At 35.3% G+C, this 26,381-nt stretch overlaps 1 protein-coding gene across 1 annotated transcript in view; it reads right to left on the minus strand.

Annotated features, from left to right (window-relative positions):
- Positions 1-26,381, minus strand: part of CREBBP (CREB binding lysine acetyltransferase) — a 162,795-nt gene that overhangs the window by 33,480 nt on the left and 102,934 nt on the right. Inside the window, 13 exon segments of the mRNA XM_020995440.2 lie at positions 1,712-1,800; positions 3,136-3,326; positions 3,329-3,374; positions 4,631-4,749; positions 9,146-9,332; positions 10,015-10,194; positions 12,118-12,537; positions 14,248-14,436; positions 15,094-15,218; positions 19,451-19,504; positions 20,173-20,365; positions 20,749-20,866; positions 21,837-21,983. Coding sequence (XP_020851099.1) covers positions 1,712-1,800; positions 3,136-3,326; positions 3,329-3,374; positions 4,631-4,749; positions 9,146-9,332; positions 10,015-10,194; positions 12,118-12,537; positions 14,248-14,436; positions 15,094-15,218; positions 19,451-19,504; positions 20,173-20,365; positions 20,749-20,866; positions 21,837-21,983 — 2,058 coding nt within the window.

Genomic DNA, 26,381 nt, shown 5'->3' on the forward strand with positions numbered 1-26,381 from the left:
CAGCAACAGAAACACTACGTGCTCGGTTTCTTTTAAATTTGCTTTGGTTTAACTTAAATGTTGTTATTCTTACAATTTCCTCAACATTTTACTATTAACACCTTAAGTTTACTTCAAAGTACATTTTGATCCTTATAAGCTATTGTTCCCTTTTTACAAAGGAAAAAAATTGAGGCATAATGGAACAAAGTGGTATCAGAAAACTGGTACTGGAATACTGATATCGTGGTCTCTTAGCAGTGTCTTTTCCATTATTCCAGGATGCTTTTCACATCTTATTGGAACTAATGTAGTTTCAAAGCTTTAACATTTGACTTTTATTGATAAAAAAGATAAAACATACACTTTTAATTCCAAAAATGGGTCAAAATATTAACAAACACAGCTGCATGGGTCAAATTTCAATAACAGTATCCTTTGATGATGTACTTACGCTTTTTCAATGTGCTAGAATTTCATTTTCGTGAGTAATAGTTGAAATAAGTAGTCCAACAGGACTGAGAAATATTTATTAGAGACATGCTTGTAATAAGTGTTTAATATTAATTTGACATATAGCATATAAGCTTTTTTTATGAAAAAATATGAAATTTGGAATAAAATCAAATAAACAAAAACAGTAACTCAAAATCTCAGCCAAGGATCACGTAGGCCTATACTCATTTCTCTAAACAGGACAGGAAGAGGTCCAACTCTCCAACTAAGAGCTAACTAAAAGCTACCTTTTTTGAGAAAAAAAAATTTTTGTTATTAATTCCATTTGAGATAAAAATCACTTAAAAAAATCCATTTATGCTAAAGTCAATGCAAAACAATATAGCAGAAATGGATGGCAGAGACCTAACCATTGCTCAAAAATAATCCAGTACTAGTTTCAAAAATGGAGGTAAAAAGATTAACATTCTGGATTTGCTTTTCATTATGGACCATCACACGCTACAATAATAATAAACTAAAACACACTAGGAAATGAGTTAAAATCATAAAATTAAGTGTTTGCATGTTGCAAATGCTTGGATAACAAGAAAGTGAGAGAGAGAGAGAGAGAGAGAGAGAGAGAGAGAGAGAGAGAGAGAGAGCGAGAGCGTATAATTTTAAAATTTCCCTCAAGATTTTTAGTCTATTCTCTAAAACCATTATATTAAAAAATATAAATACTTATCAAATATATCATCTCAAACAACCAAAATGATAATATCAAAAGTTACTGTTGAAAAACAATACAATATTTAGATGGTTTTTGTCAGTGATACTTATTTAAAAGTTAACCAAAAAGTACAGACTTCTAACTGAAAGAAAAGGTAAGGGTTTGCATTTCTTCACTTCAAATTTTATCTAAGAAACATAAAATGAACCTAACCTTCACTATAAGCTTGTTCTTTAACATACCCCTCAAATACTAACAAGAAGCACACACTTAAAACTTAGATTCTTAGTCTTTTTTCTTCTGAATCTACTGAATTTTAGAAAGACATGTGTCCTAAAAATGAACATGATTTTAAAGCAGCGCAGCATACAATTCCATACTTGAATAACTTTCACAAGAGAAAACAACGTGTTAAAAGCTACAGAGAGCATGAGCTTGAATGAATGACAGTAAATTAAATTCTAAAGTGTTTCTGTCAAATGTTAACTGTCAGGCTACAAAGAGCATGCTTTGTCACAGGATCTTATTTCCTCAAAATATGCAGGAAAACTGCTGGGTGCTTACCTATTCTGGTAACTGTAGTAGGCAGCATCACGCGGAATTGTACATAGCTGCTTACCATAGCAGCACAAGGTCTGTGGAGAAAACTCATACTGCAAAACAAAGGAGAGAGAACTAAAACTTTACCACATTTACCTTCATCGCATTCTTAAACTGACTTTAAAGATTTAGATGCAGCCAAGCATATCTGTTAAAATTGTGCACAGTGCTGAGGAACTTTATAAAAGTGGGTTAATCTAATCAGTGCTTCTTAAACTCTGGGTCTCACCCACAGTTTAAGAAGCACTAAAGGGGTCACCAGTGGAAAAAGTTTAAGAAGCCCTGATCCAAGTTATTAACTGCAAATAGGTGAAATAAGGAATGGAGTGAGTGGAATAAACACTGATGGAGCACTTAAGTACCAAGCATTGTGCCAAGCACTTTACAATTTATTTCCTTGTTTGATCCTCACACCAACCCTAGGAGGTAGATGCTGTTATTATCTCCATTTTACAGATGAGTAAACTGAGACAAACAGAGGTTAAGTGATTTGTACAGGGTCACACAGCTAGGAATTGTCTGAAGATATGATTTGAGCTTAGGTCATCCTGATGATAGACTCAGTGCTCCATCTATCTATGGTACTACGTAGCTGCCTCTGTTCTAGTAAATAACAATTAGTTGCTCAATGCTTCACCAGTTTCAGAAGAAACTGAAATGGGACAGTCAAATTTTAAGACTGTATTTCCTCAAAATTCTTGCCCCAGTGACTTCAACTAAACTCATCTTTAACAAGTTTCTTGCAAAATGATTTTGCTCCAATTATTCACTGTAAAAATCACCAAAACTGGCCACCCCAATGGAAAATAAGAAAATTAATCAATCTAAATTACCAGGATGACCTGTACCAAAGAAAATGCACAAATGACAATCAAGAAAACATATAATGAAGAAAGGAGGTAAAAATAAGCAATACCAGATGGACAGCCATAGTTTACAAGAAATGCTATAAGGCTTAGAGGAAGATCTCCAACATGTTTGTCAGATATTCTCAGCAGCACAAGAATCATATAGGAGGATAAGACATGAATGAGTTGAGAATGGTTGGAAGCAGTAATCCACACTGATGACATCAGAGACTCACTGAAACATTTAAGTAACTTAGACTTTAGGATCCGGGAGGGTCCGTCCAGTAGTCCAATGCCCCATTTTATAAATGGAAATTCCACCAGAAAGTTGTTGAGAGAATGTCTTATTTCCTAGATTATATAGAGGTTGTAAGAAGAATACTTGGGAAGAATTCTTTGAATCTGATAGGGTTCCAAAAGTTTTCTGAGCCAATCTACTTAACCTTAATTTTTATAAATTTTAGCCACATGCATTAAGAGTGACTTTTAGCTTGATTAAGCAGGAAAAGTTACTTTTGTAGCAATAAATAAAAATTGTACCTTGCGTCCACAGCAGTATCCAAGGGACTGCATAACAGGGTCAATTTCTTGTTCGAAGACCTCTGCAAGTTTAGTACAAAACTTATAGACTCTGGAAGTCTTACGATTGTAGAGCCAGGCATTGTTAAACATTAACCAAACATCATCCACGTACTGCCAAGGCTCTTGGTATTGCCCTGTATCCAATTTCTCTTAATAGTGGAAAGATCCATAGGGTTCTTCACAATGTCAAAATAATCCTTTAAAACACAAGAAACATCATCCTCTTATTGTTAAGATTATCACATGGCATGATGTGATCATTTATGACATCATGCATATTAATATCCCTAACAAGGAAGTCAACAGTGAAAAATTATATCACATTAAATGGGACTTTTAATAAAATAGCCATTAGAATTGGGTGTTTCAATGCCTGAGAAACACCTGTCCATAGTTCCAGAACAGTTCCAGATGTCCATTTCCCCACTGAGGGAAAGAAGGAGGAAACAAGCATTTAATAAGCAACTATTAAGTTCTAGGCACTATGCTAATCACCAAGATAATATTACAAATATTATTTCATTTGATCTTCACAACAATCTTGAGAGGAAGTAGCTAGTATCTCCATTTTACAGTTGAGCTAGCTGACGCAGACAGAGGTTAAATGACTTGCCCAGCAAGTTAAGTGTTTGAGACTGGATTTCTTACACCAGGGTCAAGTTTTCTAGACATTTTGGTATCTAACTGCCAACACTACAATAAGAAAAAAAAAACAATTTTACTTCCGTTGGAGAGGGAAAACTATGCCACAAAAAAAGAATAAAAAAAAAACTAACCTTAATCTTTACTGTAAAATTGAAAATGTCTACTAAATATTAGAGTATAACATTTTCATTTTAGTAATCACTTGAAAGAAAAAATTAGACTGAAAATGGAAGATTTAAATAAAATTAATAAGCTTTTAATTTAAAAGTTTTCATCAACTAAACAAAATAATCAAAGAGCTACATAAAATCTACTTTTCAAATTTTTAGCACAAATGAGACGTTTACCAAGAGTCTTAGCACAGCATAACATGATGCTGTGGTAATAAAAGAGAAAACTGATTGTCAATACCACAATAGTCACTCTTTAGCAAAACTTGATTCAATGCAGAGGATCTAGTCAATAAAAACACTAAACGTCTCTCAAAGCTATCACCCTTTTAAGGAAGTACAATTCTACTGTATGAAAAAGCAAAAGAACATTGCAAAAAGCTGCTAGTGTATTTTGACTTAAATGAATACCAAACTTTAGAAATACTGCATTGAAGAACTTTCTAATAACATCAGGAATTAGTTAAGAAAGGTGGAGGATAAAGATTTCATTTTTAAATTTCTCAGCAACTTTAGAATTGCTGTGAATAAAACCAATCATAAATTCCATATATTAACAAATGAAAAGGAAAGCTACTTCTTGATATCCACTTGAAAAAAATTCTTTAAGTGAGAATGCATTTTCAGTGTCAACTTACTGGAATTCCCAGGAGCTGAGGATCCACAGGCTGCCTAAAGGGTAAGGACTCCGGATCTTGTCGATACAATGCTTCTAATGTAGGCATGAGAGCCTGTCGCAACTCTTCAGGTTTAAAGACTGGCAGAAAAACGACAGAAAAAGTTAAATGCTGAAAAAAGTTTTACTTAGAACCTTAAGATTAAATCACATTTTTAGTGATAAAGTGAGTCACTCAATTTTTAGATACTTAACAGGTTTAATGAAATGACTGTACAATGAAATAGTGATATGTAGTATACAATACAATATATTAATCAAACATAAGTACTAATACTTAAGTCCAACAAACTGCTCCTCAAATTGTCTATATGATGCTTTTTCAAAACCTTTACCTCCTAAATGGAATGAGATTCCTGGTATAGTATAAAAACTATAAATTCCATTCCAGAGCTACAACTCAACCTTCTTATAACTACTTCTGATCATAAAAAATAGCATCCAGGTCATAATATATATATAGTGCATACAAATATATTCTTTTATATTCAAAGATTATCTCATCTTAGGGGCAGAGGACATAGTTGGGAGTACAGTGATCTACATTTGAAACAATACAGTTCCTAACCACCATGAATATGAGGTACAAAACCTATCCTAATGTTAATTCACTATTATAAAGAGGGATCAAATACAAAGGACTTCATGTAAAACCATATTTGTAAGACATCTGTCACTTTTCTCAATTCAGTAGATATTTTTGAAATATCCATTGTGTAAAGGCCCTGTGACAGATATGGAGGATGCAAAGAAAAAACAAGACAAAACAATCCTTATCCTCAAGGTGCCTCCAATCAAAGGAATAAGGAGAAGGGAGAAGAGAATATGTATACATGCTCCCTCACACTCCTTCATGAATTATCTTCTATGTGTCATGGGTAATTCAAATAGTCTACTGCTATACAATTTTTAAATGTTTTACTTCTTTAATTAAATGGTGAACTCCTTGAAACATAATTGTCTGTTCTCAGCATCAAGCATCAAGTTACACAAAATAAGCGCTTAAATATTTGTTTAAATTTGATTAGGATGTAGTTACTGTTTTCTTCCCCCCAGACAATGATCTTATTGGTTTTTCTAGTCACATTTCCTGATTTATAAAGTTCATTCCTCATACCAATTCTGTTAGGTAGGTAGTTCAAATAATTACATTCATTTTATAGACGATGAAAAAAAGGGGGGCTCAGAAGGTTAAGTGACTTGCTTAATGTCACATACAGGCACCAAGACTTGATGCCTGTATTCATCTTATATTCCTTTCTTTACCACTACTATTTGCATTTCTTTATTTGAGGCAGATGTGATCTCTAAGAAGCTTTTTAGCAATAAAACCTAGCATCCTTTAACCTCAGTCTAACAATTTTCCCTGGGGCAACTAGGTAGAGAAGTGGATAGAGCACTGGGAGCTGGAGTTAAGAAGACCCGAGTCCAAATACAGTGTCAGACTTGAACTAGTTCCGTGATTCCATGCAAGTCACTTAGCTTATTTGTGCCTTGGTTCCCTCATCTGTAAAATGGGGATAATAATAGCATCTGCCTCCCAGGGATGTTTTTAGGATCAAATGAGATTTTTGTAAAGTGCTTAATGTAGTAGATGCTTAATACATACTTGCCCTTTCATCCATATCCCTTTCTTAATGCAACCTTTTAAAATCTATCCAGTAAAACTGACAAATAAAAACAGTAAGCAAAACCAAAAAGCTACACATGTCCATAAAATACCATTTGGATAGGAATGACAGTCATAACTAGCAGAAAATCATTTATTTTCATTTCATCTTTTAGTAGTTTTTTTTTTAATTAAAGCTTACCTATCTTCTCCAATTTTAATCTATTCAAATAAAATTCTGTTAAGTTTTTCTCAGCATATCTGTAAATGCTTTTATGTGTACTTTAAAAGCTGGCTCACTGCTATTCCCCTTAAGAATTCTACCCTCACTGACTGTTCCACTTGTACATTTATCCCCTATATATTTGTTAGTACTGTCTCTCTTAGCTTGTTTAACTAGAAAGCACCCTTTTAACACTGATTGAATGATATCTAACACCATTAATATGAAACCAAGGGCTTAAACAATTCTTGATGAGGAAGGAAAGAAGGAAATAAGCATTTTTCTTAAGCACTTACTATGTGTCAGGACTGTGCTAAGTACTTTACAAATACCTCATTTGATTTTCACAGCAACCCTAGGAGGTAGCTATCATTAGTCACACTTCCTCATTAAGAAAACCAAAGTAGACAAAAGTTAAGAGACTTGTGTAGGGTCACACAGTTAGTAATTGTCTGAGGCTAAAATTGAATTCAGGTCTTCCTGATTCCTAGCCCAGGAGTCTATCTACTCTACTACCTAGCTTTCTCTGAGAGGACAGAATAAAAAAAAAAATAATGAAAAAGTGAGAAGGGCCTGGATGTTATGTTAGCTAATGATGAGGTGGTGTATTTGACACCACTATATAAAGTTCTGGACAGTAAACATAAGATTTCTACTCCCTAGGAAAGGGAGAAAAAGAAACTTCTAATAATATGTCACAAATGTCTCTAAATGTAGCCCTCACTTTCAAACTTCAGTTGATTGGTTGGCCCTTAATAGATGCTTTTTCATTCATTCATTAAGCAGATCACCTGAAATCTCACTGCTACGTTGACTGATTCAGTTTTGAAATTCAACACCTTCTCAATTCTCTCAGCTGCCTCTCCCATCTGATTAAGGGCTGGAGAGGAGAGCAATAAACTCCTTCCAAAGCCTTCCTTTATAGAGAGCTCAGAACTTTGCAGGAAATTCTCTATTTTCCTTCAGCAGCTTGCTTTGTTTCTGCTCCATCTTCCAGACCCCTTTTCTGCTTCCTTTTGCATGCTGTCTTTCCTCATTAGACCATAAGCTCCTTAAGAGCAGGGACTGTTTGTTTTCCTTATTTGTATTGCTAGGGCTTAGCATGGTGGCCAGCTTAATAAATGTTTGAATGAAATGAAGTCATTGCAATTGCTTACCAACATTTCCACTTGTTCTGGTAGCTCAAACCAATTATATCTAAAAAGACCCTCAGTCTTTCCCTCATCTCCTCTCTTGATTTTACTATTTTAGTCAATGGGATCAGTACCTCCTTAGCCATTAAGAATTAATACCCCAGGGGGCAGCTAGGTGGCGCAGTGGATAGAGCACTGGCCCTGAAGTCAGGAGTACCTGAGTCCCAAGTCAGCCTCAGACCAAACACTTGACACTTACTAGCTGTGTGACCCTGGGCAAGTCACTTAACCCCAACTGCCTTAAAAAAAGGGGGGGGAGGAAAAAAAAAAGAATTAATACCCCAGAGTTATGTAATTCCTTAATTTCCTTATCCCTCTTAGTCACCAAGTCTTCTCAATTTTTCCTTTGAAATGCCTGTTAGGTATACATCTACCCAATCCTTTCTGGGGTCACCCCAGCTTCTATCACTGACCACATGGACAGATTGTTCCCACAGATTCTGAAATGGTTTTCCTATTTCCAATCTTTCTGCTCTCTTCCAAGCTAACATACATGTTACTGCTAGATAAATCTTCCTAAATATAACTTTGATCAGGGTAGTAAAGGCTCTCCGCTACGTAAATGATGGAATTCAAATGTTTAGCCCTTAAGAATCAACATTCAGGACCTACTTTTGTAAACATCTTTCTTACTACTTCTCCATGAATACTCTGTTCCATTCTAATTGCTATACTTTCTGTCTTCTACTCTGATTCAAAAATTACCAATCCTGAAAAGTCAAGCTAAGGAGTTTAGTCCGTCATGAAACCCTCCGTAATAAATCTAGCCAAATGTGATTTCTCCCTTTCTTGATTTCCTATAGCACTCATATCATTCCATTTGACATCTCTTATTATCACAATCTTAGGCTACTATGTAAGAATTTTTTTATGTCTGTATGTCTTATCTCTCAAATTGAATTATAAAACACCTTGAAGGTAGTGATTGTTTTATTTTTTGTAATTCCTCAGTAACTAGCACAGTGATTTAAAAATAACATGTTAAATAAATACATATAAAGAAATAAATGCAAATAGCAGTATAAGGAAGAAAAGGAACTCCACTTAATTCAATTAGAGATGTTCGTTGCTTGTAGGCAGTCAATGAGCCACAGAAAGTTTATGGTAAATGAGAAGGTAAAGGATTTTTCTCAACGAGGAGAACTGGTTGAGATTAGTAGATGTCAAGATGTGTGTTGCATGTGGAAAATAGGAATAAAAAATAAAGAAAACTTGTTTTACTTCTCTACCACGTATATTTTCCTTAATAGCGTACGATTCAGTTCTTTACTTAAGTGTATTCCCTATTTTCATTAAAATAAGCTTCTAGACAAATGAAGTTATGCAGAAAGAGGGGTGGGGAATGGAAGGTGAGGGGACAAGACAACAAGGAAGATGGGGATATTTAATTTTCCTAGCTTCTAATCCTTAGAGAGGGATTACAGGATAGTGTGGATATGTAAATCTACCTACTTTTTTTACGAGGCTGAGAAGGTGATGTGGACTGGGTAGTTGTGCCATTATTACTACTCTCCTCTTCTTCCTTAGGTTCCACTTTTACTTCTGGTTTCTTTTCTTCTACCTCCATTGGTTCCTGTTTAGGTTCTGTTACATCGGTTTCTTCTTTTACCTGGGAAGACCCTTGTAAATCCTCTTCCATCTTGAAAAAAATTGAATTGTGAAAAGAAAACCAGAATTTTAGACAGATTTTCCAAAATTTATATGCTTGTAAAAACTTTTACCCAAATAGAAATTTTTCATCAAGTCCTATGTATCCATAATCATATGCATGATGTATTTTGTAGTGAGGATACAATGCATTACATTCATGATAATGCGATATCTTATCTGGTCCTAGAGGCCTTACCTGATCAACTCCTAAAATTTATGATACTATTTAATTTCTCTCAAGACCTAGGACTAAATTATTATTTGAAATGAATATATGCTACTCATTTGCTGCTATTCAGGCATTTTTAATGTGGAACAGGAATATATTTTATTAACAGACATATGATAACACTACCTGCTAGTCTGGGATAATAACAGAATATACACTACAAAGTCTGTATCAGAAGAGCCGAAAATAAAAAAGAGGGAGAATGAATTACTTTAAGTTAGAGCCTGGCTTAGATTTCAAACTAGAAAATATAGGAGTAATGTAGCAAAATTTATAAATCCACATATTGTATTTTTAAATCCATATTTTCAAATATAGTAAGTAAACTAAATGAATTACACAGCTTTAGTTAATAAGCTTTTACCGGACATTTTAATGACGCTATATCTTATAAATTTTGGTATCACATCATACTTACTAATTGCAAAGAAGTTATACACACCTCAGCTCTAGATTCCCCCTTTGTTTCACTAGGATCAGGCTCAGTTTCTTCAGGTTTGCTTTCTGTTTTAATTTCCAGCATTGGTGCATCAGGTCCAGGCTGTTGGGAATTGGTTTCTGCACTAGCCACTGAAGCTGGAGTGGGAACTCTATTTTCAATGCTAGCGGCTGCTTGGGAAAGCTTTGAAACAAAACATACAAACTAAAATCAGAATATAAATAGAGTATTCACTTATGCTTGGAGAATAAAATAAAGGTAAAGGTCATTTGAAATGATCAAGGTATACATTGTACATACTCTTAATGACAACAGATATAATGAATCACAAATTTTTCAGATAAAAACCTGAGAGAGTTTTAAGTCAGTGAAAGTTACCAAAAGAGACAAGAAAAATCTACTGTTCCTGACTGAAGCTCAGATATGAACACAGAGCCAAATGTAAAGCTTCTGTTTGGTAGAGACACTATGTTACATGGTTTTATGCAATTATATTAAAAGGGAGGTACTGTGGGGAACAAGGCTGAAGTGTTGAGAAGTGTCAGCTGTGTCAAAACAAAAATCATGAATTAAAAAAAGTTTTAAAGACATAAATTTTTTTGTGAGATTGCTGTCAATCACAGAACTAGCTACCTCAAAGTGAATTTCACCCAATAAACCAATATTGAAGGTTTACAAATTCTATATTAGTGAAAGGATAAGATAAAGAACAGAGCAAACATACATATTAGAGGAAAAATCAACAGGGTTACCCTAATCATGCTTAACTAATCTAGTAAAAGTGGGGATAAATCATCATGTAGGCAAGAGGGCATTTTTTAATTTCCAAAAACCTGCATCAAAGTTCCACTTGAAAATCTTAAAATACTGAGAGATTGTCTTAGGCAATACAGAATGAGGATAAAAGGGCATGCCTGCACAGGGAGGGAAAAACCCTTAGGAGTATCCCACAGATAAGGCCTAGCTGAGCCTGATTTTATAAATCTGTGATACCTCCAACTTTTCAGGTGGTACAAGATTCTTTCCAGTAGTACAATGATACCATGCCAATGGATAACACATATTGAAAAAGCTCAGAAAGTCAGAAAAGTAGTGAAGAAAAGTGGCAAATGAGCTTTAATATAGGCAAGTTAAAAGTAATAATGTACTTACTAAAAAATATAATCCAACCACAAGCAAGTAGGTGATATAATGGATAAAGCACTAGGCCTAGGAACAGGAATATCTGAGTTCAAAACCAGCCTCAGACATTTTCTAAATGTGTGTGACTCAGTTTGCTCAACTGTAAAATGAGGATAATAACAACAGCTAACTCCAAGGGTTGTTGTGAGGATTAAATGACAATTATCTGTAAAGCACTTAGTACAATGGCTGACACATAGTAAGTACTTATTATATGCATTACCACTTCCTTCTATACTTAAGGCTATTTTCAAGATACAATTTCCAAATACAGGAAATGGACATGGAAAACTGATGGGTTATTCTCTGAAAACAGAGATTATCCTATCCTGGATGAGAAAAAAAAAACCAAACCCATGGTCTCTACTTGTATAAATTCAGCATACATTAGGTCACTGCACCATAATAAAGACATACTGATGTTGACTAGATAATGTATTGTGAAGAGCACCTAAAATAAAGAGATATGAGGCTCCTATAAGGAAACAAAATATAAACCAGGCTTGTTTGGCATGAAAAGGGAAACCAAAAGACATGACCAGAGGCTATAAAAGCCATGAAGAATATATAGTGGGATTCTATTTTTTCTAAATAATATTAATAACTACATAACAATGTTTGCTTACTAGAAAGAAATAGAAATAATAAATTTGTTCATCAAACCCTGGCATATGAATACTACGAAATACCCCTTGATGCTTAAAAGACACAGATTTTGGATTAAATACTATTTTACAATAACTGAGGGCTATGAAATTTGTTAAAAATATAAGTAACTTTACAAATGATAATGCATTCCCACTATATCCCTTGTTGTTACTGTCTGGCCATATCATCTACTGCTTTCATACAAAGATTACTCTTTACATGGAAAATTTGTTTCCTTAGCCTCTCTGTATTTGGGTGATTTCAAAGCATACTCACTGGAGTGCCAGGAGGTTGAGCATGCACAGATGTTGGCTGTTGCTGAGATGGCTGTGGGGTGGGCACAGACTGAGGCTGTACAGGTGTCTGAGGCTGAGGTGTTACTTGGACCTGAGCTGCTGCCTGAACTGTGGGGGTACTTTGTGTTTGAGTAGCATTAGGTACTGAGCCCGGAGTTGGGGTGGGTGTCTGTCCTGAAGAAGAAACTGGCGTTGAAGGTTGTGTAGGGGCTGCAGGCTGAGGAGGAGTCATTCCAGGAGGTGTCTGATGTTGGATAGGCGGCATGCCAGCTGCTGTAGAGACTGGAGGCGGAGTCTGATGCAAAGGGGACTGGGTTACTGGTGGACAAGGTAACTGACCACCCTGTGGACCCAATATATTCATGGTGTTAGGAAGAGGAGTGTTGGGCACTTGTCCCTGCTAAAGAAAGTAGAAGATGTTAATATCTTTTGTCTTCCAAGGGGACCTTAGAGATAAAATCATTTCACAAATGAGAAAACTGAAGACTAGAAAAGTTAAGTGATTTTAGATAAGGTAGGCATAACAGACCATACTCAAGAGTTGGGAGAACCAGGTTTGACGATATCTAAGAATCTTAATAGCTGTCTTCAGGGCTTAACACCCCTCACAAATTAATTTTCTTCACACATAAAAGAGAGAATATATTGCTTTACCTACCTACCTCAAAGGACTTGTGATACAAATGTTTTGCAAACCTTAAAGTGCTATGTAAATGTGAGATCTTATTATTTTTCTTCAAAAAGTCACATAGTGTATGAGTAGGCAAATCCCTAGGATTAGAATCCTGGTCTCTGACTCCTAGTTCACTGTGCTCTCTACTACAATACCATATATGGAAACAAAAATGAATTAAATTCTAGAAAGGTAGGTGTCCATGTCTCAAAAAATATAATTATACTCGTCTTAAACAATGGTAATTTGGTACGTTGTAAGGGAAAGAAAAAGTAGTGGGATTATTTTTTTTAACAGATTTAACTGGAATAATTAACAAGAAAAACTACTTTTAACTCAATAAACCAGTTATCACTAATTTGAAATATTATATAAGAGAAAGTGAAGACAAGGAGGTGCTGTCCATATTAGAAATTTCTTCCCTTAGCATTAAAGGCTCTTAATAACCTGGCTCCTATCTATCCAGACTTATTTCAACCTATTTCATACCTTGTTTTCTTGGCTTTGGCCAAAATGAACTACTAGCTTTACCCTGTACACATCTGATACTCTCCAACCTACATTATTGTTCAGAATTTTGTCTATCTAGGATGCCCATGAGCTCTGTATGTTTGCCTTTTAAAATCCTATGCATCTTTCTACATCCAGTTGAAAATGTCACTTCCTCCATGAATTCTCTTTCCTCTCCTGGGACTCCCAAAACGTTCTGTTTGAACTTTATATTCTATTTTGTTTTAGAGTTATGCACATGTTTATGTATTCTGCATATCCCTTGCTAGACTGTGCTCAATGAGGGCCATAAATCCTTTATTTAATCTGTCTCCCACAGAGCCTAGACTGAAGTGGGGGAGACAAGAAAAAAACAAACAAAAAAGAGATTCACTCAGAATGAATTTAAGGGTCTCTTTTTCACAACTGTTCATTAACCTAAAATTTGCCAAGCTCAGAAACGATCACTTAACAAAGATTAGATTGTCCTTTTAAGCTTCTCCAATACCTCCAATTAACCTCTGCTTGTCTTAATCTGATGGAGAAGGAAATGGCAAACCACTCCAATATCTTTGCCAATTTTGAAAGCCCCATGTACAATATGGTTCACAGGGTCACAAAGAATCAGACACAACTGAACAACAACAACAGTCCAAATTGAGGCTGCTTAAATAAAGTTACCCTACAACAGTATCATATAAAGTGAACCCATAAAGAGATTTTTAACAATTCAAGATAAGTAACAAAATTATTCATTGAAAGTTCATTCAATTTAACACTGAATAACCAACTAAGTAAAACACATAGAAAAAACGGTAACAAACAAGCTAACAAATATGTTTTAATGATACAATCTCCAAAAAAAGTAATGGGATTTAAGGAAGTAAGACTAAACATGACCTTCATCTAAACGCTATTAAAAATCCTTACTGTCATTATTAATTTTACCTGTGCTACTCCTGCTTGTGCTGTTGACTGACCCATTCCTACACTGTTGACATTCATAGCCCCACCAGATGATGGAAACTGATTTTGTGGCAAGAACTGGCTCTGGGCAGGAGCCTGACCCATCAAGTTACTGGAATGAGCTCCCATCATGTTCTGTGGTTGAGGCATTCGGGAAGGAGACATTGCCATCTAGAAGTAAACAAATAATGCATGACAATAATTTAAAAGTTCTAAAACACAGTCTTAAGAGATCAAAATTCCTCTATTTTGATATAATATACCAGAATCCTGGAATGTCACAGTTGGAACCTTGAAATGAACACTCATTTTATCAAGGGGGAAACTGAGGCCAAAGATGAGAAGAGACTGCTCCAAAGTTAATTAGAGTTGGTGACAGTGCTGGAACTAGAGATGAACATCAAACTGTGATTTAGAGTTACAAATACTGCTGTCTCATCATTGAGTTAAGTTTTTAGAAAGCATCAGATGGAATTTAAACTTTTTAGTGCCAACACTTTCTACATATTCATTTATTCTAATAACATGAGAAACTTTTCATTCCAATTTCCACCTCTTATATTCCCATAAGATTCAAAGTTCTTTGATTCTGTAATAACAGTGAAAGTATTTTAGTTAAGAGATCTTACTAGGACAGAGAGAATCAAAGAGCTGGCTTTAAGAAAATTTAAACTGCCTTAAATTCAAAGGAACAGGTGTCATGTTCTTTAAACAGGACCTAAACATAACTATTTTTAAGTCCTCTATTTAAAAAAAATCAAATAAATTCAAAGTTCAATTAATCAATATGGTAGAAAAGTATGAACATTTAAGAATTTCAATACAAACCGCTGGAACAGAGCCCATGTTGTTCATTTGGACAGGGTGATTCATTGGGGAAGCAGCCCGTGGTCCCATGGGTGCCTGTGACATCTGAACATTTCCTATGGACAATGGATTAAACTGATTCATTCCTATAAAAAAGCACCAAAAACAGATTATTAGGAAATACATCAACATGAAAATAATCTACTGTACATTTCCTACTAGGAATAAATGCAATAAATAAGCAAAATAAAACATGAAATGGTCATCACTCAACCTAAATTTTCCTTATTGTCAAAGAATATGTTGACGTTTAAATACAAATGTTTAAAAAAAAAATATGGGGAGAGGAAAAGGTGGTGATGGAGAGCCACATCTTATTTTTCGAAGTTTCCAAAATGAAAAAAGAAGTATGAGAACTATGGGATATAATCTTAAATCGTGGTGGAATGGGCAGAGAGGGACAAGGAAAGTAAGATAAACAGTGAAAAATTAGAATAGCAAGTGGAAAAACAGAATAAACCTCCAACAGGGAAGAAATACCAGGAAAGAATGAGAAAAGCATTAGATAGGAAGTAATAGAAAAGGAATATAATCTGTCAGAACAATCTCTGAATGGTTTGTATGATAGCTGGGGATCATTCTGATAAGAGCAAAGAATCATAAAAGCAAATCTATATCAAAAACCTCTGAAACCTAAGTCCTGTCTGCCATAATTACGTATTCAAGAAAAGTTGAAACATTTAGTAAGCACCTGACTATATGCAAGGTACAGTGCACGGTATTCAGGACATAAAAACAAAAATCTCTGCCCTTTATAAGTTTACTAAGGTAGTGAAGAACATGTACCAATTAAGTAAACACAAAGTATACTTGAGTAATATAATCCAATTTCAAGGAGAGAAAATTTAACAACTAGGGGTTGAGAATTACTAAAAGGGTGTTGAAGCAACAGAACTGTGCTTTGAAGATATCAGGGATTCTAAGAAGAAAAGGTGAAAAAAACACAATGATTTTCACAATGGAGACAACCTGTGCAAAGTTAAGGAAGAAGGAGATGGGGATAGAAAATCACAGTTTGTATATGGGCAAGTTTGACTAGAATGAGAAGTTAAGTCAAGAAGTATTTAGGAAGTGTCTACTTGTGTGTTATGAACTGGAGTAAGGGGAATAAGGTAAGAAATAAGACTGTAATGTAGGTGGGAGCAAAATTTTGGAGGGTGTTAAATGTCAGACCAAGGAATCTGAATTTAGTAACAATTGGGAATTTTTAATAGTGGAATGACATGGTTAAATATCTGCTTATGGAATTTCAATTTTGCAGCTGTGCAGAGGATAAATTGGAAAGGTAGCAGAATGGTAAAAGAAAAATTAGGGAACTAGTGCAACCCAACAGGTGAGATGATGAGGATGGAGACTACGTGAGTGAAGAGAAGGGGACAATGTTGTGGAAGTAAAAATAAGACTTATCAACCAACTGGATATGTGGGATGGAGGCAAAGAAGAGAATGAGAAAGAGACAAGGACAACACCAAGGATAATTACAAGAATGATGGTATCTTCAACAAAAACACACAAGTTTACAGTCTGAATTCTGACATGGAAAAAACAAAAAAATATTTCTGATGAGGGATCTCAAGAAGTTGATGTAGATGTTACTCATATATAAGAGTGTAGGCAAAAGCTAGCAACTCTGATTTAAAAAAAAATACATATTTTGCTTCAATGAAGGGAGTACTGAAATTGATAAGATCTCTTATCCACTGAAGTATATGAACACCAACAGCAGCTAACAGAGGATAACTGAAAATAGTGGTGTGGCGCCTATAAAAATGTTTTAAGTAGTACTAAAGATCAGAATCAACTAAAGGCTGACCATGAATGCACACAAAACAATGGCTTTTGAAACTATATTGAGATAAATGTTGGAGAAGATGTGGGAAAATTGGAACACTAATACATTGTTGGTGGAGTCGTGAAAGGATCCAACCATTTGGAGAACAATTTGGAACTATGCCCAAAGGGCTACAAAAATGTGCATACCCTTTGATCCAGCAATAGCACTTCTAGGGCTATATCCCAAAGAGATCAAATGAATGGGAAAAGGACCCACATGTACAAAAATATTCATAGCAGCTCTTTTTGTGGTGGCAAAGAATTGGAAATTGAGAGGATGCCCAACAATTGGGGAATGGCTGAGCAAGTTGTGGTATATGAATGTAATGGAATACTATTGTGCTATAAGAAATGATGAACAGGCTGACTTCAGAAAAACCTGGAAAGACCTATATGGTCTGATGCTGAGTGAAGTGAGCAGAACCAAGACGACTTTATACAAAATGAAACTTCTTTCTTACTAAATGGGAGCCTCTTAGTAAACATTCCTGTACCACTACATGGTTCAAAAGGTTTCCAAAGGGGAGTCATCTCTGAATATCTATTTCCTTCAATTCTCATATCCAATTTTAGCATGCCCAGTACTGGCAATTCCTCCATTGTTTACCATTTCCACATTCATAACATTAGATAAAGCATATTTACCTATCAAAGCTACCTAGATAGCCTGTCTTTTTCCCTTACCCAACTAACCTAATTACAATGTAACTAAGCTGGCCAACCTTAGATGCAACCGACCAAACTTGCTTGTCATTATTCCTCACAAACCTTTTATTTGTCACTTCCTCTACCTCTTCGTTCAAATAATGTCCTCATTTCCATTTTCCAAAAATCATATAAAAAATAGATCTTCTCTGACTTCCCAACACACAAAACCCTAAATATACAGATTTGTAGAGCTTAGTAGTTATTGTTTATATGATTCCTTTTAGACTTACCTGCTGCATTTGCTACTAAGCACCACGCTCTTCTCCTAAATACTCTTCTCCTATCTAGGTTTCTGTGATTCTTGACTCTCCTATCCATCTGACTGCTCCTTCTCACTTTCCTTTGCTGACTCATCATTCATATTACACACTAAATCAGGAGTGGGGAACCTGTATGATGAGTATCCCCCAAGGTAACATGGAAAGCCCTCTTCTCTGCTCCTTCTACATTCTCTCTCAGTAACCTTACCAACTCCTCTGGGTTTAATTATCTTTTTGCAGATAATAACAGACACACACACACACACACACACACACACACACACACATGCATAGCCCTAGTCTCTAACTTGAGGTGTAGTATCACATAACCAATTGCTTATGAGACACTTTAAACATAAGTCCCCAAAGACTCTCAAACTCAATTTGTTCAAAACCAAACGAATTTTCTTCCCCACACAAATCCACCTCTCTTCCAAACTTCCCTATTTCTGTCAAGTCACCATACCATCATTCTAATCTCACAGGTTCATGACCTTGGCATTACCCTTAATACCTTACGATCTCTATCACTAAGTAACCCCTTGGTTGCCAAATCTTGCCACTTCTATCTTCACGACATCTTCTCTCCACTGACAGAGCTACTACCCTTATTTCAGGCCATTACTATCCTCTCTTGCTTAGATTTTCATAAAATGCCTTAATTAGTTGCCCTGCCTCATGTCTCTCAATATTCCAGTTTATTCTATATACTGCTGCCAATCTTAAGTGTAAACCTAACCATATGACCTCCTTATTCAATCAACTCCAATGGTTTCCTATGGCTGCCAGGACAAAACACGAACTTTTAAAGTTTAACTTTTAAAGCACTTCACAATCTGGCCCCAACCTGTCTTTCCAAGGCTTACTGGGCATTACTCCCCCTCCCATAATCTGGTCATCCAGCCAAAGTGGCCTACCCTTTAGTCTTTACACCTGACACTCCAATTTCTCATGCCCCTGCCTTTATATATGCCTGAAATGGAATCATTCCTTACCTCTGCTTTATAGAGTCTGTTTCATCTTTTAAGATTCACCATTTTGCATAAAGTCTTTCCAGACTATCCTCAACTGCTCATACCCTTTCTCCAAAACTATCACATATTTAACTATTTTGCATTTATTTGTATTTATTGGCTTTATATTTATATTGTACATATTTGTATTTGTTATCTTCCTCATTATAAGGTAAACCTCTTGTGAATAGGGATTATTTCGTTCATTTTATTTATATCCCAAATACGTACTTACACATACATAAGTATTACATCTTCCCTGTAAGATTGTAAAAATTCCAAAGGCAAAAAAGAATCATATCTACTATTTGAGTTTTCTTTCAATACAGTCTAACAAATCATTCTGTACACACAATGAGTTTTCAATAAACTGAATCGTTGTTACGTTTCACAGAGGAAAAGTGAAAACAAAAAAATTGTATGAAGAACTGGAAAATGAAAAAAGGAAAAACAGAATCAAGCCGTTCTGGTAGTTTAAAATAAAGATGCATAAGAACCACAAACCTGGAGAAACTTGCATGCGGTTCATAGGCACACTTGGCATGGTCATAGGTCCATCTGTAATGATAAAAAAAGAACCAGTTTTTAAAATGCAGGATAAAGAACATTATTCATGGGAAAGGAAAGACAAAAAATTTTTTAAGAGTTAGTCTGATATTTAGCATGTTTTAAAGAGTCTATAAAGAAGTTGGAATATTCAAATACATAGAAAAAATGATGGTTGCTTCTACTTGTGGTAATAAAAAGAGATAATGACACTTTATGGTTATAATGCATTACACACACACACACACACACACACACACACACACATCTTGTTTGAATTTCACAACTCTGAGGTAGGCAGGACAGAGCTTATTAAATCCATTTTGCAGAAATGAAAACTAAGCCCCAAATGTGAGGGTTCCCAAGAGCACAACGAGCAGAAAACATGAAATGCATGGATTACTGACCCCCCAAAAGAGATAAGAATACACCTGCCTCCTTTCTTTGCAGAATTAAGAGATTAATGGTTTAGAACACTGCATATACTATTACAATAGAATGAAGTGTTGCTGAACTGCTCCCTCCACCAGACTTTTAAAACCTTTGTTGCAAGAGATATTCTTAGGGTGGGTGAGCAGAGAGGACCATAATGGAAAATTAATGTAAAAACCATATGTATCAATAAATTTTTTTTTTTAAAAAAACATGGAATGAAGGATGAAAAAAGATTCAATACTTACTTGGAGGTCTCACAGACTGTGCCTGGCCCATGCCAGCAGTGACCTGTGCAATACCTGGGGGTTGAGCCCCTGGGGTCTGTAAAGCTGGCTGATTAACCAAGATCCCTTGTTTATGTAAACGAGACCTTCGTTTTTCTTCTAATTCCTTCTGTATTTTGTAGATTTTCTCTGCTAATAAATGATAGTATTCATCCTATAAAAATAATTCAATAAAGTACTTAGACATTATTACATACAAACAATTCATCTTTTCCAGATGTTCCATAGTAATAAGGAAACCCTTGCAAAGCCAGAACTGTGCATTATACATAAAAAAGATGAATTCACATACATTTAATTTCAAACAAAAGCATGAATTTTTGTTGAGTCTCTTATTACATCAATAACTGACTCAATACCATCTCACAATAAAACAAGGGGTATTCATTATATATTCCATAATTATAACAAGGTACTCCACTAAAGAAATTAATTACCCAGACCGCTTTGCTCTCAATCAACTCTCTAGAAAAAAATATTTTTCAAGATATTCCAGACTGCCTGGATATTTGGGTATCCCTGTAAAATTAAACCTACCCTGCTATTAGCAGACTCATACATGTCCCCTTCCACTTTCCTAGCATAGGCCACCAAATTCTCCATGCGACGATCCTTCAGGGCTGCTGGGTCAGGTGTTGGAAAGATGGCTTGGACACTAAAAGAATAAAATATATAACAATCCGCTTTGAAAATGATTTCATAATCCATATAAAATAACTACGTAATCTCATATCATTTCTACAAATGAGAACTATCAGTCAGATTTTACAGATCAATTGCTTGGGAGTGGAGGAGGTGGAGGAGTATGAGTGTGTGTGAATATATTCGCAAGTGTCTGTTTATTAAGAACTATGCTCAAAATTATCATATCACTTCACTCAATTCAGACTTATTCCAAGATAATTAATTTACCAAGAATAATCTGTTAAAAGTAATCTTTTTTTCGTTTTTGCTTTTTGGTGAGGCAGCTGGGGTTAAGTGGCTTGCCCAGGGTCATACAAAGCTAGTAAAATTAATCTTGAAGATAGTTTTTTAGGGGGTATATCTTAAATTTTACTACTTAATGGTAAAAATTAATTCAGCATTGACCATGGTGTACCTAGAAGTTTAGAGTGAGTATAGGAAGACTATGGCAACAAACTAAAAAATCTTTATTCAATGAGAAGTGGAAAAGAAACTTATTTTTATGCCTCTAATACATGTTTCCATTAAAAACTGTATTGATACCATTAGTTATTTACATTACAGACATTTGCAGATAACTAAAATGCCCTACTTATGTGCTGTACCTCTCCCCACATGTTTCCTACTACCTTCTCTTCTCATCAAGAAAATCAATTGCTTGTGGGTCCCACAAAGGACACTGAACTAGGGATTATTCTGTTAATTTTAGGGTTGTTAGAGCTTCATCAGTAATTCCAATGGTCCTTTTTAGCTTCCTGAAACAGGAGGTAAGTAGCTGTTAGAGAGCCACAATTTGGGGTCCAATAACTTTGGGGATGTAGACGGAGAGTCTGTTAACTGATCTGAATAGCTGTGATATCTATGACTAATTTGTCCTGGAATTACATCACATTCTATGAACTATTCACAACTGAAGGGCTAACACTGTAGCTTCTACTTACAGTTTGTGTACTAAATGGTTACGCAGGTCCTGAGTGACATGCTCATGCCAGCCTTTCCTAACTCCAGTACTAGAAGGAGGTGCAGCCGTAGGCATGGTGCTCAGGCTTCCAATATTACCAGAATTGGTACCATCACTCATTAATGGGCTAAAATAAGAAGAAAAAAGACATTTCATTCACCTACTGCAAACACTAGCACAAATTTCCTTTCAGAATATGTTATCCTTTAGCCCATTTAATTTCTTCTATCATAACCAATAACATTATTCTTAGGTTGAGTATTTTCAACTAAACTAGTAAACCTTTAAGACATTATAGCCACTCCTAAGTCAATGAAAAAGTTGAAACCATTTTGTGCCACATGTCTAGAAAACATGTTTCCTGCCAGAATGCTTTAGTAGAATAAGAAACTAAAACAAATGAACAAATAAAGAGAAGCTGCTAACAAATGAGAACATAAAAAGAATGGAAGAAAAGGTGTATGAAATTAATGTAAAGAAAAAAAGTGTGGGGGACAGCAAAAACAAAGACTATGATGTATCTAAATGAACAAAACAATACAAATAATGTTCAGTTAAATGGTCTTATTCTAATTTTATTTAAGCATTATTTGAATTAAATAATAAACTATTGTTGAGTCATAAATAAGTAACACATTACAATGGCACACTTCAGTTAATAAAAACTTCTTTACATGTAGAGAAGGACATAATTACAAAAGCATTTGCATCTTAAATCAAATCACTAAATATCTGCCAAAAAACCCCCAAACAAACAAACAAACAAAAAACCACAATGAGGCAATAATACATCCCTTCCTTATAACCAAGATGGGGGGAAGAAGAGAAGCTACCTTTCCTTGAATGGTAAGAGTTGGTGCCACAGCACCTATCTCCTATTCAAAGCACAGGTACTAGACTTAGAGGCCCCGTGCCCACCACAGAAACCTACTGTCTAGATTGTCCTGAGTCACCACAACAAAAGTCCTAAGCACCTAGTCCTCCACTTACATCAAGGGTCTGTCTTGCCCCAGTACCATTTCATCACTGAACTCAGGACGATCAGGACCTGAGTTCCAGGTTAGACTAAGGAGGTCTTTTCCCAGTCCTATTGAGGTACTGGGTTTAGAGGAATCTTAAAGGTCTCCTAGTCTCAAAATTTTCTGTCCCCAATTTACTGTCCTGGTTAAAAGCTGTACCTATTTTTCCATATGTCAGCAGAACATGCCACAGACTCTAGCTTACCAATTAGCATTTGGACAGGTGGAAACCAACAAAGTTCCTACCCTGGCACTTGAGTGAATAAATCTCTAGTTGCCTAAGAGAAGAGGTTTTTGTCCTTCTACTATTCTCTGCTCTTTCAATGCCATTCAGCTCAGTTACAATCTTCCCTTCATCTTAAACTTTCATGACCTCACATTTGCTCTGCCTTACAGCACTCAGAGAAATCTGGCTTCCATCCCACAAAACTCTACTTTCTATCCTTTGATGGCTATTTCCACCCCAACCCCTGCACTGTATCAGTATTAGATGGACCTTCTCCATAGCCCCTGAATCCTTGAGCCAGGAGTAGGCATATGCTTTACTCTCTGCTTCTACCTTAGAACTCTGTCCCCAAGCTGTAGATGATTTTGTTGTTATTATTATTAGCATTTGCATAGTGCTTTAAGACTAGTAAGTCATCTCACAAATATTATTTTATCCTCACAACCCTGGGAGGTAGAAAGCATTATTATGTTCATTTTACAGATGTTTCTTACCTAAGGCAGATAGGAATTAAGTGATTTGCCCAGGGTCATATATACAAAGTACATGGGTGTGTGTGTGTGTGTGTGTGTGTGTGTGTGTGTGTGTGTGTGTGTCTGAAACTAAATTTGATTCCAGATTCAGCATTCTCCTTTAACACCTAGCAGCCTTTAATCCGTGGAGCTATTACGCTCTATCCAGCATATCTACCCTCCTGACTATTTCCCCCTGTTGTCAAGTAGTTCAGTACTTTACAAAGTTTTTCTGTCCAACACAATCTCTCACATTTGGATATTTCAAAATACACATGCATATCCCTCAGAATACTCAGGCATCCAAATTCATTAAAATCCCCACACCACTTACGGCTTTGAATTCTACCTTAACCTCAACATCATCAACAACTATTTAACCTCCATGATTCAAAAAAACCAAAATTCATCTATTATCTCCTCCTACTCCTTCTATCATGGCCATCTAAAGCTATAGTTTGTCCCTGCTACAGCCTCTGGTCACTTCATGCCTGCTCCTACTGCTCTATATTAGTTCTTTTCATATGTCCATGACCACTTCTCAGTGCCATCTATTGATCACAATTTATCTTTCAACTGATAAATGAAGAGTGTTCCCCAAAGCTCTGACCTACACTACTTTTCTTTCATTTAGAATAAGGACTTTTCATTCTTTGTACTTATATCTTAATGTACCTAGTGCAGTAACTAGCATATAGTAATTAATAAATGCTTAGTGGATTAAATGGTGATTTCATCAGCTTACATATGTCTTATTATCATCTCTAAGCCCATAGCTCCCAAATCAATCAATCAATCAATCAGTCAATCATCTTCATTGCTCTTCTCAAATCTAGTTCCATATATCACCAATTTACTAATGGATATTATCACTTCCATATCCTTTTAGGAACTTCAAACCTGACTGAACTCATTATCTTCTGCTGAGATCTGACTGTCCTCCATACTCACTTGCTTCTGTTGAAGGCATCATGTGATCATCCTTTTAGTCAGCCAAGTAAACAATAAAGGAAATCATCCTCCATTCTACCTTTCCTAATTTTACTATATATATTCAACCAGTTGTTAACGTTTTTCCCATTCTCTGTACTCACATCGCTACCAGTTTACCAAGATTACAACAAAGGCCTCCTAACTGGCATCCCTGCATCCATTCACTTCACTCTTTCATTTATTTTCCACAAACCTGCCATAAGTCTTCCTAAATTATAGTTATTATCACATAATTCTCTGACTCAAACATCTTCAACACCTCCTTATTGCCAGGACAATAAGATACAAACCCTTTAGCCTAGCATTTAAAGCCCTAAATAATCTGTCTATAGCATGCCTTTTGAGAATTATTTCATACACTTTAGATATATCCATTCTCTCCTCACTTATACCTCTCAAAATTCTTTGATCCCTTTAAAGGTTGATTCCTTTAGGTTCTAGATTCCCCTAGTTTTAGTAAGATCTTACTCCTATTAACTTATGATTTATTTATCTGTTTGCTTAATTTAGTTCCCTAGTAGAGAGCAAGTTCCACGAGGGGAAGTGCCGTTTGTAGTTTTTGACTATGTCTACCCAGAACCTAGCACACAGTAGACACTTAATAAATGGTTAATGAACTGAATTGAAGGCAGAGCAATTTAATGGTCAAGTATTAAATGGCACTGCTAATAGATAACCAAACAGAAAGGACAATATAACATCAAAGAGAGAATTATATTAGTTTCAAAGAAAATATATGACAAACTAATTCAATACTAAATGATACTTCTTTATAACGATTAAATATGAAATAATCGTAAGAAAGAATCTAGTCCTTCCCCTCCCACTTCATTTTAGAGAGATAACATAAAAATGAAATTGAAAATTTTGGCATTCAAGCAGAGAGAATGAAATAGAAATTATTCTTCTTTGTATACATCATAGATCACATCTCTCACAGTGTCTATTTCTCCCAGCTCCATTATTTCAATCAATCAACAAGTTTTTCTGAAGGACCTACTAGGTAGGTGCCAAGCACTGTGCTAGGGACACAAATACAATGAGTCAAATAATCCCTACATACAAATGGAGCTTTGGTGCCTTTAAACACTCTTACTTCAAGAAGTCAAATTCACCTCTTGGAAATAGATACCTCTCTTCCAAAACAATGGCAAAGAACCCAATCTCAACCCAGAATTATTTCTAAAATCCTTTTGTTTGATACGCTTTTCCTCATTTCCATACATTTATTTCTCCACGTCCACTACTGGACACATATACTTACAAAATTTGCCCCAGAACTACACTTAACCTAATAAATGCCCCCTTCTTCCCTCTGTTATCCCTTCCAAAAAACAAAAAGATATAAATTGTCTATAAATATGTTTTAAATTGATACTGAATTGAATTTGTTTTGAAAATTTAAAATTCTGTCAAATATGGCTAATAGTGATCATTCATAAAGAATGTATAATGTTTTCAAATGAAAAGTATGTTTCTTAAAATACCAAATATTCAATCCAGTTCACAAAAGCCCCATAACTACAAAATGTTCTACAACTCCTCTACAATTAAATGTCATAACAATGAATGGGACAGAAGTAAAGATTCTGAATTGCTAATGCTCTAAGCAATACTCTGTTCCCATTCTCATTTAAAAAACAACAACAAACATTTCTTCCTTTCTTATTATCACTTATACACAAGATAATTTCTTCCTGGTTCTAAACTTCTAGATTTATATTACATAATACAACAGTCTTACATCATTCCCATTACATGTAGTTAGTTTTCAT

Source organism: Phascolarctos cinereus, unplaced genomic scaffold (assembly GCF_003287225.1).
Source record: "Phascolarctos cinereus isolate Bilbo 61053 unplaced genomic scaffold, phaCin_HiC Scaffold_4;HRSCAF=312, whole genome shotgun sequence".
Taxonomy (NCBI): domain Eukaryota; kingdom Metazoa; phylum Chordata; class Mammalia; order Diprotodontia; family Phascolarctidae; genus Phascolarctos; species Phascolarctos cinereus.